Source organism: Microtus oregoni, unplaced genomic scaffold, assembly GCF_018167655.1.
Source record: "Microtus oregoni isolate MIOR12 unplaced genomic scaffold, Mior012 000011F_ref0000422, whole genome shotgun sequence".
In the NCBI taxonomy this organism is placed as follows: Eukaryota; Metazoa; Chordata; class Mammalia; order Rodentia; family Cricetidae; genus Microtus; species Microtus oregoni.
Window position 1 is genome coordinate 38,038,208 of NW_024543070.1, and position 15,293 is coordinate 38,053,500.

General features: G+C 40.4%; 1 protein-coding gene across 1 annotated transcript in view; it reads right to left on the reverse strand.

Moving 5' to 3' along the window:
• The window catches only part of LOC121453636 (proteasome subunit alpha type-8), a 48,980-nt gene extending 34,065 nt beyond the window's left edge, over nt 1-14,915 (reverse strand). The window contains exons 1-3 of the mRNA XM_041660538.1: nt 14,814-14,915; nt 5,930-6,056; nt 2,088-2,212 (exon numbers count right to left, since the gene is read on the reverse strand). Coding sequence (XP_041516472.1) covers nt 2,088-2,212; nt 5,930-6,056; nt 14,814-14,915 — 354 coding nt within the window. The remainder of the gene's footprint in view (nt 1-2,087; nt 2,213-5,929; nt 6,057-14,813) is intronic.
• Nucleotides 14,916-15,293: the final 378 nt, after the last annotated feature.

A 15,293-nucleotide genomic window follows, 5' to 3' on the forward strand; every position in this document is an offset into this window, starting at 1 on the left:
CCTTGTCCTCCCCAGTGGCAATCTTATTGTCACAGACTTACAACTTTGTACTATCTATTCAAAGCCTTGATTTCTCCAGAAGAGATCTTAACAACCACACTTAAGAACCTTATATGTATACTTGTTTTTTGGTATCCTTTTTCTACTTTTTATTTTTATTTATTTTTTTGTTTTGTTTTTATTTTTCAAGACAAGGTTTCTCTATTTAGTTATGGTTGTCCTGGAACTAACTTTTGTAGACCAGACTGGTCTCAAACTCATTGAGATCTGTCTGCCTCTGCCTCCAAGTGCTGGGATTAAAGGTGTGCACCATCACCGCTAGAATGATGAATTCCTTTTTTAACAATTGGGAAAACTGAATCAAAATATGAAAGTAGCAATACAAAAATTTTGGAATTTCTTCTAAAATGAAGTAGCAAAGCTTTTAAAAACCAAAACAGTGATTTGATATATATTATTCATCTCAAAACTTTCTTATTTGGATTACAAAGAGTCCATGAAAAAGTCTGCATGTAGAACCAGAGTACCTGTTTTGCCAGAGCAGCGAGATGTGCAAGTCAGCGAAGCAGGAGGGTTGGTTCATTCTAACACTCGTGCTCACTAGGAGATGCAAAGAATCATTTCTTAAAGGCAGTAAGATACAGAAGAGCCAGGATTACAATCAAAGTTACAGAAAATAGGGAATGAATATGGTATGAATGCACATAAAAGTCCAGGCCACAAAGATGAGCCAAACTGTGTCTTTTGTAGGATAATGAACAGAACTGGAAACAATCATATTAAATGAGTTATGCCAGCCTCAAAGAGACAAAATGATATATTTTCTCTGATATTTGGTTCATGTTTTGTATAGACATATAGATTCATGACATGAAAGCAGAAGAGAAACTGCATAGAGGAACAGAGGGTATTATGGGGGAGGACAGGAGGTAGGATAGACGTGGAGGAATTTACTCAATATACACTATATACGTCTTCAAATTCAGAAACAAGTTTGAAAAGGGAATGTAGGCCTGGTGAAATGGTTCAGTGCTTGCTGCCAAGCCTGATGTGAGTTCTGTCACCAAGACCCCCTCCAGGTTGTCTTCCATATGTACACTGTGACATATGCCCCTGCCCCCAGAATAAGTAAATTTAATTTAAAAATGTTTCTAAAGAGAAGATAAATGGGCACAAATCTGTATAGTGAGCATCCTGTTCAAGATTAGGCAGCAAAAAACAATGTTTCTGTTGAAGGACAATTTGCACAAGTGGAAATGAAAAGAATGAACCAACATGGAAAATTCAATCTCATTAGCTATAATACACAAATTAAAGCAGCGATTACATTACACAACACTCACTAACAAAAGAAAGAGAAGTGAAAACCTCCATGGTGACTCTTCTGGCATAGCTGGTTGCATGATAAAAACTGGTTCAATCTTACAATCAATTATAATCTCCAATCTAGGAAACCCTACTAAAACTTAACAGTACAACTTTAAAAAGAAAAACAAGCCATGACCGAACAGAATCATGCTAGGCTAGCAGAGAGAAGAACATGACGCCGAAATGATGCCCATTTTCAAACCATCATCGGAAATGTCACAGTTTCTAACATAGATGCGAGAGAACACCCAGGAAGGAGTCTCCAGCCAATACACAGTATGCAAACAGCAGGTGAACCCTCAGGCCTGCACGCACACTCCACCTGGCTTTCAATGACATGGCTAAGTAGAGATTCAGAAGAGCGCACATCTAACCCTGATTAGGGTATTTTGGTTTTTAGGTAAAATAATGTATTATTTCTTTGAAAAACTTTAAGGAATAATATTTTTATTGTGCTTCTACAAGAAAAAAAAATGACTTTTCAAAATTTGACACTCTCTTAAAATTTTTATAATTCCAAGAACTGAAACTGATTTTGATTTCTGGTGATTAACGTAACCCACTTTACCCAAGTAAGTGAATGAAGTAATTGTGAGAATGAATAAGAAATTTGACACACTCAGTAGAATAAATGTTTGGAGCTAGTGCAGCATGTCTATGGCAGGACCAATGACAGTGGAAAGGAGAAAGCTGAACAACTGCTAAGAGTACCTGCTCACCTGCTTCAACGTCGCTATGAAGCGCGTTATGTACTCCACGGTGACCGGGTCCTCCACAGTAAGCTTATGGCTCTGGCACTCCACCCGTGCTCTGTTTATAACCACCCGCGCATCAGCCGTCAGACCTGCGGAATTGTCAACACTCAAAAGTCTATACATTTCTCTCTCTCTCTCTCTCTCTCTCTCTCTCTCTCTCTCTATATATATATATATATATATATATATATATATACCCCCATCAAAAGTTATCTTTTCCCTACAACACTGCCTTCATAGAGGAACTAGGAAACACCATGTGCCTTAGCTGCGACTCATTTCCTTTAAAGACTTCATTCCAAAAAAAATAAAAAGACTTCACACACTCCACTTCACTGGTAAAGGAAACAGCAAATGACTTGTTAGTAAATTGCATGTTTTTCTTATGCGAGCAAGGAAGGTATTCTAACCTGAAGCACACCAGTATTGTATTCAAATTATACTTGATGAACTGCTTGATGAACTGGGATACAGCAGTTCTCAATTTTTGTCAAAATGGAAACTTTGAAAATCAAGGTTGTTAATTAAGACAGGCAGACTCTGACTGAGCTTCTGAAATAGCCAAAAGACTCATCCAAACAACTCTCAGCATGTCTGTAAGGAGACATTGTGTTCTAGCTGAAGCCAGAGACTGACTGCAGCATGTAACTGACAGATTAGTTTGATTGTATAAATTAAGGACGACACTGGTATTTGACTGTTCTACAGCCATTTGGTTTTTTTTTAGCCCTTTTTTTAAAAAAAAAAAGATTTATTTTGAACTCTGTGTGTGTGTGTTGTGTGTGTGTGTGTGTGTGTATGTGCGTGCACGCAGCGATATGAATGCAGATACCAGAACAGGAAGAAAAGGGCAGTAGATTCTCTGGAGCTGGATCTAAAGTGGCTGTGAGCTGACTGGCATGGTTGCTGGGAAAAACCAGGTCTCTGCAAAAGTATTCCACGCTCTGATTGCGGCACCTCTCCAGACCCCTTCCATTTCTCCTTTACCACTAACTAGACTGAACCCCAGGTTCACTCATCTTGTTAACGGGCACTTCGCACATAGCCGTTCTTTTTCATCACGGGATTTACCTTCCCCATCATGTCAAACCTTGTTGCTACATCCACTTGGATCTTCACCCCTTGAAACAGGAGGACATAAAGAAAATGGAGTGTCTGAATATTCGCCAGTTTAAAAATCACCCTGACACAGGTCAGGTATGATTTGATTAAAGAAAGAGAAAGTAATTCTCTGTACATCTAAGAGAAAGGACTAGCTAGCAATGGCCTAATGGGTTAGCGTTTTATGCAACTAAAAGAGTTCAGATAAGCTACTTAAGAATTTGTCCTCTGTACAGTGTGAACATCACCCACAGCTAGAGAAACGCTGACATTAAAAATACTTAGAGTGGGGATAGGGAGGAGCGCCACAGGTGAGTGTTCGCTACACAGACAGCAAAATCAGCTTTGACTTTGGTGCTGGCAGGTTACATGTGTCAAAGTAATACCAAGTCCTTCTGCTAGGTTTAACCCTGTGCAAACAGTGCGCTTATTCCATTTCACCAGGAATGTGTGACTGTGCTTTCAGCATGAGCTTCAGCAGCTGGACGGTTGGCTGGTTGTCTCCTACTCCCCTGAGTACTTTGCTGCTCTTTCTGCTCTAGCATCTCTTTATCATTCCTGGTCTTCTTCCTTTCTCTTTTCTGAATGATGTGGTTTACAACTCCTATCCTAAAGGTACATAGGCAACCTGTTAACAGTAGTGGCTCATTCATACCATGCAACACTACCAACAACACAAACCAAAGCCAATACTGAGGCATCCAACAGCTTGAGACAACTACAGAAGGATGATGTGGCACAAACAAGATCATCTGAAAAGGCTCCCCACAATGCTGTTTCATTCCATTTTTATTTTATTTTATTTTTTATTTATTTATTTTTGTTTTTTTGAAACAGGGTTTTTTTGTAGCTTTGGAGCCAGTCCTGGAACTACCTCTTGTAGTAGACCAGGCTGGCCTTGAACTCACAGAGATCCGCCTGCCTCTGCCTCTCACTGGGACTAAAGGCTTGCCCAACCCCACCCGTCATGACTCTTTCTTTAACTATAAAGCTTACAAAATACTATGGGACAGGAAGCGGTTCAGTGGAAAAGTACCTTCATCACAAGCATAAGGACCTGAGTTAAGCTCCTGGCACCCACATGAAAAATTGATACAGTAGGTCACAGAGCAGCGTTAGCCTTTTTCAAAGTCGATCAATACTTTGATTTTCTAACCATTAATACTGACAGTGCAATTTCACATAAATGAATAGAACAAAATGACAGATATTAAATTAATTTAATAAAATGACAGAAATTAAAGTAATTTCTTTTTTTTTTTTTTTTTTTTTTTTTTTTTTTTTGGTTTTTTTGAGACAGGGTTTCTCTGTGGCTTTGGAGCCTGTCCTGGCACTAGCTCTTGTAGACCAGGCTGGTCTCGTAATTTCTGAAATAATTGGAAATTCTGTGCTGTCTATAACGAAGACAGGATAGTGTTCTGCTGCTGTGAAGAGACACCATGAGCAAGGCAACTCTTTTTAGTTGGGGAATTGCTTCCAGTTTCAGAGGTTTAGTCCATTATCTGGGAGCACAGCAGCACGCAGGCAGGTGCTGAAGCAATAGCTGAGGGCTTTGCCCTGATCCTTAGGTAGAGAGACAGAGAGAGACTGGGTCTGGCTCAGTGCCCACCCCCAGTGACACACTTCCTCCAGCAAAGCCACACCTCCTAATCCTCCTCAATATTGCACATATATATTCTGAAACCTTTTACTGTTGTCAATTTTTTTCAACCTCACATTTAGTTGGGTCACAACTCACAGTTTAAGAAGTTGAGACTTAGCTTGCATGAGGTCAATCTGTAGCCCAGCACACGCAAATGTAACCCTCCCTCTCTTTCCTAAACTGGGCTCACCAGTTAAGAGGTCTTGCACAACATCAAATTTAGTTACCTACACCTACACGTTGAGCAGCTCGTAACTCCAGCTGCAGGGAACTGAAACCCTCTTCTGGCCTCTGCAGGCATCTACACTTACATGCAGAAACCTACACACATATACATATAATACAAATAAAAACAAGTAAGTAGACTCATTTAAAATTCTATGTTGGGGAATATTATTTTCAGACCCCCAAAAAGAAAAAAATTCCTCAGTAATTTTATAAATTCTATGAATTATAAGTTCTTAAGTTATAAGTAAGGAGGCCATCTTCACATTTATGCTCTAGCTATCAAAGGCCATTGTAAGTGTGGGGGTCTAAAAGAACACGCCCCATAGGGAGTGGCATCATTAGGAGGGGGTGGCCTTATTGGAGTAGATGTGGCCTTGTTCTTCGAGGAAGTGTATCACTGTGGGGGTGGGCTTTGAAGTCCCCTTTGCTCAAGCTACACCCCGTGAGGCACAGGTTGCTCTTCCTGAGGATTAAGTTGCAGTAGAACTCTCAGCTCCTTCTCCAGCACCATGTCGTCCTGCATGCCACCAATGTCCTGCACTGATGACAACAAACTAAACCTTTGAAACTGTAAGCTAGTCTCAATTTTCTTTACAAGAGTTGTTTGGTCATGGTGTCTCTTCACAGCAATAGAAACCCTAAGACCACGAGAAACCACAGTTTATAGAACTGAGGCCTTTTAAATATAGGTGACACTTTGTTTTAAACAGAAATAGGTCTGACTACAAATATTGTTATATTGTGTAGTTACAGTAAAACAGTGGCAATAGGAAAACCATGCTATCCCACTACAACATTATATATATCATACATACCACTGAAAGTCTGTACATACCTGCAAAAGCCATGCAGACATGGTCATCGAGGGCACATATTTTTCTCACAGTTCTTTCATCTTGAAGTTTGGCCACTGATTTTTTTTCTACCCCAAGCACAACTATATTAGTTCCTCGAATTCCAACCTGAAAAGCCAATTTTAAAAAGTAAATTTAAAGTAAAAATGGACCAATTATTCTAACATGTCAAACAGGTTTCTCTTTAAAACAATAAAATAGCCGGGTGATGGTGGCGCACGCCTTTAATCCCAGCACTTGGGAGGCAGAGGCAGGCGGATCTCTGTGAGTTCGAGACCAGCCTGGTCTACAGAGCTAGTTCCAGGACAGGCTCCAAAGCCACAGAGAAACCCTGTCTCGAAAAACAAAAAAAAACAAAAAAAAAAAAAAAAAAAAAAAAAACAATAAAATAAAGAAGGAGCTGTGTAGGAAATGAGATGCACAGGTACCGGCTGAGAAGATTCCTAGTCCCCAGCCACAAGACAAAGAAGACCAATAGAAGAAAATACAAAGAAAATAAAATCAGTGGTAAATCTATGCAAGAGTCTTAATCTTCCACAAAACACACAAAAATGACACCTAAATGTTGCAGTGCAAAAGAGTTCCACATTAACCCAGAATGGAGTATAACCAAGGTTTATTTTTTAGAGGGTAAACTCACAGAAAGAGTAGTGCTGGAACCAAATCCAGCAGTCAATGTGCACATGTAAACTTTTACATCTGCATTTATAGTACATAAAACAATGCCCAAAGTGGGCCAGTATCTTAAAGGCTATTGGCTGAAGGAGTTCCCACACTACCTCCCTGTTATGCCTATACTGGCAGTTTGTCAGTCACTTTCTTCTGTGCCCTGCAAAATGTCTGGCAGACTTCTATGAAGTAGGAATCCTGAAGGACCATCCTGTTTTTTGGAAAGTTCAATAGTCACTTTTCTGTGGGTCCTGGATGTCCAGTTTATACAGTATATCATCTCCATATCATATCCCCCTTTAAATGAAAAACAAACATTTACAAACAATAATTTTGGGAATTTGGGTGTAGTTTTTGAGATTACTTCCTGCTGATTATTGTACGAAGTATCTTAGGGTTCATGGAGAACTTTGGGGGAATCTTGTTTCATCAAACCACATTAGCCTGGAAGGGATCCACAGGTTCTCATCTTTAGTGGAAACAAAAGCAGAACCTCTTTTCCAAAACAACATATACTTAGACCCAAATTTTGAAGACAACATACTTTATATATATATATAGGTTTAGCTTAGCAGATACCAGAATCAAATATTTCTCTGTAGTTAAAAAATTCAAAAAAAACACAGTAAGATACATAATCCAGACTCTCTGTGTATATTTCTTCTTTATATGGCTTATTTTTCTTTATGTCTTTAATCTACGACTGTCTGTACTTTTATATTACTTTTACTGTCTCTTTAAAGACTTTTATTTTTTTAACCTATTTCTTTTGATAACTGTCTATATTATTTTTCTTCTCTCTCCCAAGCCTACATACATTTAGTCTTTGAATCTGTCTTATTGTGTATCTATAATCATTTTCTGATCAGGAGTGTCTTTTTTTTTTCTAAATGCTAAGCATCATGGTTAGGACTAAGGCTGCTTTGACTTTTGGCCCTGCTCAGTCCAACATTGTGTGGTGTAGGACAATTCTATATTCTGTCAATTATGTTTTAAATAAACTCTGATTGGTCAGTAGCCAGGCAGGAAGTACAGGTGGGACAACCAGAGAGGAAGTAGAGGTGGGGCAATGAGAACAGGAGTATTCTGGGAAGAAGGAAGCTCTTTCCACAGTCCTGTCCAGACACTGAAAAAGCAGGATGTGACCTACCCCGCTGAAAAAGGTACTGAGCCATGTGGCTAACATATACTAGAATGGTGGGTTAATATAAGTTATATGAGTTAACAAGAAGCCTGAGCTAATAGGCCAATCAGTTTTATAACTTATGTAGACCTTCTGTGTGATTCTTTGGGACCTGGTGGGAAGAGAGAAACCAGGCAGGACAAAAACTCCGACAACAATTGTGGAGGAAGGTACATTCACCACCAGTTCTGCGAGACATGCTCACATTACCAGCTCCAGGGATGCAACAGGTCTATGTCACCATTAAGCAATTTCTAAAATGCTGCTCGCTGACCCCATTTAAGTACAGGACCTCCTGAAAGAGTCAGAGTTTGTTTTTCCAACATGAATCAGGAAGCTGGATCTTAAAGAAGGCATAAAATTTTTTGCAGTCAACATTGAGTCAGGAAGACTTCTCTTAAAGGAGCTATGTCTCTGCTTGCTGCCAGCAAACAGAGTCTATCTGAAGAAATGTAGCTATTAAGAACCTGTGCTTAACTCTGTTCTTTTGTGTCTAGAATTCCTTCCCAAGCTCTCTCAGTTTTTATGTGGATGTAGTTGCCCCCACGCTGGAGCCATCCCTAATCAGAGACTGTGTGTTAATTTCCCAGCTCCCCAGACCTGAATAATCACACAGAAAGTATATTAATTACAACATTGTTTGGCCAATGACTCTAGCATATTCCTAGCTACCTCTTTCCTCTATCAATCTGTGTGTTGTCACGAGGCCGTAGCTTACTAGCAAGGTTCCTAAAGTTCCGTATGTCTTTCTCCTTTGGCAATTTGTTGGTGGAGACTGCTTGTTCGTTTCCCAAATGCTCAGACCCAAATAATCACATAGAAACTATATTAATTACAACACAGCTTGGCCAATAGCTTAGGGTTTCTTATTGGCTAGCTCTTATATATCATAAAATGATCCATTTCTATTCATCTTTATCGCTATGAGGTTGTGATCTACCAGGTAAGGTTCTGTCATCCTTCTCCTTCGGCAGCTACATGGCATCTTTTTGACTCTGCCTACTCTCTATAACTGTTTTAATTTCCTGACCAGCTTTACTCTGCTAAGCCATTGGCTTAAACAGTTTTATTCATCAACCAATAAAAGCAACACATATACAGAAAAATTTCCGACATCACCTAAATATACAACTTTAGGAGAATGAAAGAAGAAGCAAATCAGTATTAGCAGAACTAATATTGATGAAAGCTTCTATCAATATTGATAGAAGGTTGGGTCTGGGAGAGGACCCTTTGAGTAAGAAACTTGCTATATGAGAATGAAGACAGTATTCACACAAAGGTCAGGCATGCCTGCAAGTATTTGTAGTTCCTGGGGACAGAGAAAGGGGGATGCCAATAACGAGCCACCTTGCCAGCCAGTCTAGTTGACATGGGAGGTGTCTGGTTCAGTAGAGGCCCTCTTTCAAGTCAAGGTGGAAAGTGGTAGAATTAAGATACCTGCTATTCTCCTTGACCTCCATATATGCACGTACAGGTACACCTACCTGCACACTCATGTATACACACCACACAAGACAACACAGACACAATGAGGGCAAGAATTCTTTTAAAAATTGTTTTCTTATTTGTAGGTTTAAAATATAATTACATCAAGGTAAGGGGTTGAGGGAGCAGTTCAGTGGTATAGCACTTGTCCAACAACTAAAGGCCCTGGATTCAAACCTCAACATTAGAACTAAGTTCAGCAGATAAAATACCACAAAATCTTTCCCATACAGCTCAAATTAAGAGGCCCAAGAGTTAGGGGCTTGCTGTGCCCCAATACATACATTGAAATGCAAATTCCATGTATTAGAACACAGGGCCTTTGATATTCTAAAGGTGGAACATTAATAGGCTGAGTTAGTATCTGTAATTGTTAATATCATCATCTTGATATTAAAATCACATAGGAGATACAACTATAGGCATTCTTGGGAGGGATTATCTAGATTAAATTAAGTGAGGTAGGAAGGCCCTCAACATAAATGTGGGTGGTACTGTTCTAATGGGCTGGGTTCCTGGACCAAACAAATAGAAGAAGATAGGCTGAAGATTTTTTCTTTTTTCTTTCTTTGTTTTTCTTTTCTTTTTTTTGCTTGTTCCTTGAGACAGGGTTTCTCTGTGTTACAGACTGCCCTGGAACTCACTCTGTAGACCAGGCTGGCCTCGAACTCACTGAAATCTGCTTGCCTCTGCCTCCTAAATGCTGGGATCAAAGGTGTGCATCACCGCTGCCTGACCTGATTGTTTTTTAATTTTTGATTTACATAACTTTATTTAGTTTAATGTGTGGGGACAAGCTCATACAATGCATACATGTGGAGATCAGAGGACAACTTTCAGGACTGAGTTCTCTCCCACCACTCTGTGCTTCCTAGGGGTTAAACTCAGAGTATGAGGGTTGGCAGCAAGAACCTTTACCTACAGTGTCACCCCACAGACCTGTTTTCTGCCTCCTGATTGTGGATGCAGTGTGCTCAGCTTCCTCAAGCTCCTGCCAATGTGACTTACAATACATACAATACAATAATACATCTGGACTGCAGCTTTTCCTCTCTATCCACTCCTCCCAGTTTTTACCCATCAACCACTTCCCCTCTCTCCCCTGAGATCCACTGCTTTTCTGCTTCCCTTCAGAAAAGAGCAGGCCTCCCAGGGATATCAGCCAAATAAGGCATAACAAGATTCAATAAGACTAGGCACAAACCCTCATAGCAACCTACTGGGACTAGGCAACCCAATAGGACGAAAAGGATCCCAAGAGCAGGCAAGAGTCACAGACACCCCCACTTCCACTATTAGGAGTCCTACAAAAACCACAAGCTAAACAGCTGAAAATAAATATACAGAGGATGCATGAAGGCTCCATTATTGTCCCTTCAGTCTCTGTGAAGGCCTATAAGCCCTGCTTAGTTGATTATGTGGGCTATGTTCATCTGGTGTCCTCAACCCTTTGGTTTCTACAATCCTTTCTTCCCTTCTTCCTCAGTGTTCCCCAAGTGCCACCTTATGTTTGGGTGTGGGTCTCTGCATATGCTCCCATAAAGCTTTTTTTAAAATTTCTGTGAAGAATGTTGGAATTTTGATAACACTATTTCCATTATATTAATTCTTCCAATTTACAAGCTTAAGAGTTTTCTCCAGCTTTAAGTGTCTTTTTTGTTTCTTCTGTTTCAAAGATTTTATTGTAGAGGTCTTTTTTCATGGTTTATTCTAAAGGATTTCATTTATTATTGATCTGAGAAAGGGTTTCACTACACAGTCCTAGTTGGTCTTGAACTCTGTATGAAGACCAGCCTAGTCTCAAACTCAAGAAAATCTGCCTGCCTCTTCTGCCTAACTACGTATGATACACTTCCATCCCTTTGTAAAGCCTACCTGCTCTGCCTCTTCCTTCTAAGTAGGTATGATACACTCCTGTCCCCTTTAAAAGCCCACCTGTGTCCGCCTCTTCCTCCTAAGCATATATGATACACTCCCATCCCTTTTTTAAAGCAACTGTGCATGGCATTGTTTCCCAATTTTTTTAAAAGAATGATTTTATTTGAGCATATGATAAAACATTTTTTTCTCAGCAATTAAAGGGGAAATGTAATATTTACCATTTATTATGCTACAGAAAAGCAGTATTTAGAAAATTAATAAGTACCTTTATCTAAATGAATCTTAGAACCTTGGAAGAAACTCAAAATCAATAGAGTGAAATAATTAAATTGGGCATGGTGGCACACACCTTTAATCCTATCACCAGGAAGACAGAGACAGGCAGATCTCTGTGAGTTCAAGGCCAACCTAATCTACTGAGTGAGTTTCAGGGCAGCCAGGATTACACATTCTTTTTTTTTTTTTTTTATCTTCTTTGAGATAGGGTTTCTCTATAGCTTTGGAGCTTGTCCTGGAACTAGCTCTTGTAGACCAGGCTGGCCTTGAACTCACAGAGATCCACTTGCTTCTCCCTCCCCAGTGCTGAGATTAAGGGTGTGCACCACCATCACCCAGCTCCAACTGGGCATTCATGTCATCCAGTTCTTCATCTCCCAACACCTCTCTCTCTCTTCCATCTCCCCACCATGTGGCCTCTCACCACAGGGGTGCCTAACCACCTAGCACCAGGGCTCTTGGCTGGGTCACAGGAGCTACCTGTACTGCCTGCCCCAACCACAAGGGATAGTATGTGCCTGGCCTAGAAGAACTTGGTAGTACTTGGTATAATGGTACCTGATTGCATGGTGCCCATGAAGAGCCAGATTCTTGGTTGATTGTGGCTCCTGCAGACCCAAAAGTCTGGGGAGGACACCATCTGTAACCATCACCATTCAGACCCGTGTGGAGCCAGTAACTCCTGGATGATCGTGGCCCCTGTAGACCTATTTATTTTAGATTTAACATTTCAATATAGACGCTTGTAGCGTAGCTATAAACTCTCAAAATCACTCACTGTTTCTCCTACATCATGTATGGTATGCTGCTTCTAAGAATTTACTTTCCTTTTTGGTTTCTTCTATGACACAATTGTCATTGAGTAGTATGTTGTTCAAACTCTACAAGTCTGTATATACTGAAGTTTCTATTATTATTTATTCTTTTTCCCATGTGGTCAGATAGCATTCAAAATTGATCATAATTTCCTAGCATTCTTAGGACTTGCTTTGCCTTCTGTTACACAATCTATTTTAGAGAAATTTCCACAGGCTGATGAGACTATGCGGTCTACAGTGTTCAGATGGAATAGTATATGGATGTCTGTGAAGTCTCTGTCATCTATGGTGTCATTTAACTAGAACTCAGACAGTGCTCTTAGCCACTGAGCCATCTCTCCAGCCCCAGTATGAAGATTCTTAAAGACAATAAGGGCTGAGAATGTTGCTCAATACTAAAGCACACATGTAACATGCATGGCCCTGGGTTTGACTTCCAACACAAGAAATAAAAGACACAAATCAACATTAAAGAAAAGTAAATACAGGCAGTAGTGTGCACACACTTTTATATCCAGCATTCGGAAGGCAGAGGCAGGCAGTTTTCTGAGTTCGAGGCCAGCCTGATCTACAAAGCAAGTTTCAGGACAGCCAGGCTACACAGAGAAATCTTGTCTAGAAAAACCAAATGTGTGTGTGTGAATGTGCTTCCTTCTTCCCTGTACAGTGTTAGAAATGTTTTCAGTGAAACCAAGAATTTACCCCTTAATTAAAGAAGTAGATGACAACCAAGGAAAACTTTGAAGGCTAAGACTACAGTGATGTGATCTGATAAGGGGAAATATAGCCCCAGTAAGAATTCGGGGTCAAGGAAAGGATAAGACAAAAAAAAAAAAAGAGAATAAATCTTAACTTTTTCATGACAACACTGTGATTCATATGTTCTCTTAAAATTGCGATACTTTTTCAAAATGTCATCCAAACGTATTTTGCCTTTATAGAAAAGGAACCCTAACTAAAAAGAAAGGAGCCCTCTGGCTCCATGTCATGCCATTAGGTGATTATCAAGCAGGAAGCAGAGCCTGTGCTCTTTAATTATGGCCCATATAATTTTTATATTACTAAGTAATATCATGTCTACATAGTGGTCAAGACTGATCAGTCTAGCTTACTTGTAGCCCCTCGTATCTACTGTTTACAGACACGATATTTAACAGCCTAGTTTAATAAACAAACGCAGCTTTATCCTGTGAAAAAGGTCATAGCACCTGCAATGAAACATAACAATTCCATAAAAAGATGCAATTATAATTTCAGAATCCTGAGGTAAGAGTCTCATCTTCCACTGTATCTTTAAAAATGCCCACTCTAGGTATTTTTATATCCTTACCCTTTACAGCTCATTACAAAGGAACTATCAATCAGTTCTATAGCATCCTTAAAACATTTTAAATGGGCCAGTGTGGTTTCTTATCACACCCCCGTCTTCTCCCGTTACTCCCTTTACTTTAGGCTCTAAAACTCAGGCATTATTTTCTAACCATATGTTACTCACCATGCTGGGGACTATATAACTTTTTGTTTTTATCAAAATGGTACCCTTTGGGTTTCAACTGTATCAGGCTTTCCTTAAACTCTAACAGAGCTTAACCAGCAGGCCCATTTAAACAGAAAAATACTTTTAAAAATTATCTTCTTTGTAATTATTTTTGTCACTTTACATTTGCTAGATTACCAATAAAAGTGAATTAACTTCTTTCCATTATCAAGTTGGTTTAGATATGAAAGAAAGCAGAGAATTGTGGACTGAGAAATGTTCTGTGTGTTCACTGTGTCAATTTCCAAAACACACAGTGAAAATACTCCTGAAATTTCAGAAGTTTTCTTTCGTTCTTTTTTTAAACTCATATCTTGCATTCATAGACTAGGACTCGAGAGTCTGGGTTGACAGATCTGTGGTCGCCGAGGCGCCTCTGTCCTTTAACATTTTCATAAATTATGATGATCATTGAACTGTTAAAATTTGGCAGCAGTATTACAGTTGCTTTGAGTATTTAAAATGTTTGAGGTAATGTAGATCCATAAGTCTAAAACGGGGTACACACTCATGAGATTTCTGGTAATGAACACACACACACATACACACACACTGAGACAATTTAATGGCGCCATCTTGATTAGAGTTTCTAACTGTTCCTCTCACTAATGGAGCGTTAGTAGTCGATTTGTCTTGGGATGGGAGTCGGTGACAGACCTGGACAGCCAGGCTTTAATTTTTATCATTATCAAACAATGGCTTCCAACATGAAAGAACTATTACCTCTACCATGGGTCAGTGGGTCTCTGAGGAAGTGGGCCATGAGCACTGAGGCAGAATGTTCTAGGTGTCTTTACCAGCTGCTACACACATGCGCAGTAGTGCCTGGAGCTGTCGTTAGACAAAGGGCTGACCTGTCTACCAGTGTCTGTGTAACCCGGACCGCTGGCCTGAAGCTGTGTCTGCTCCAGGAAAGGAAGTGGTCCTCACACCCAGCTGTCCGGGGCTCTGGGGGCCCCCTGGCTGGTGCAGCGGGAGGCTGGGGAGCAGCGGGAGCCCGGGGAGCAGCTTACCGCGGTGGAGCCTTTCTTCACAGCTTCCTGAGCATACTCCACTTGGAAAAGGTGTCCGTCTGGAGAGAAGACGGTGATTGCCCTGTCATACCGAGAAGCCATCACGATGGACTTCGAAGATTCTACCACACCTCAAAAGCCGCCTAGGATGAGGCTGGAGCCCACGCGCCACCACGTGCTAACTCTGCTAACTCCCGGAAGTGGATGCACAGGAACTTGCTCAAGCTCCCAACGGCCTCCAGGAAGTCCGGAGTTCCAGCCTTTGGCCCCGCCCCCAGGTCTGGACACCTTGGCTGCCTCCCAAGTCCTACTTGCAGAGGAAACCTGGCCTGAAGGATAGGGAAGATGGACTTAACACGTGTGCTCTTCAAAGGATCTGTGAGTTCGAGGCCAACCTGGTCTACAGAGTGAGTTCCAGGACAGTCAGCGCTACACGGAAAAACCTTGTCCCAAATAAAACAAAACAAAATAAGACAAAAC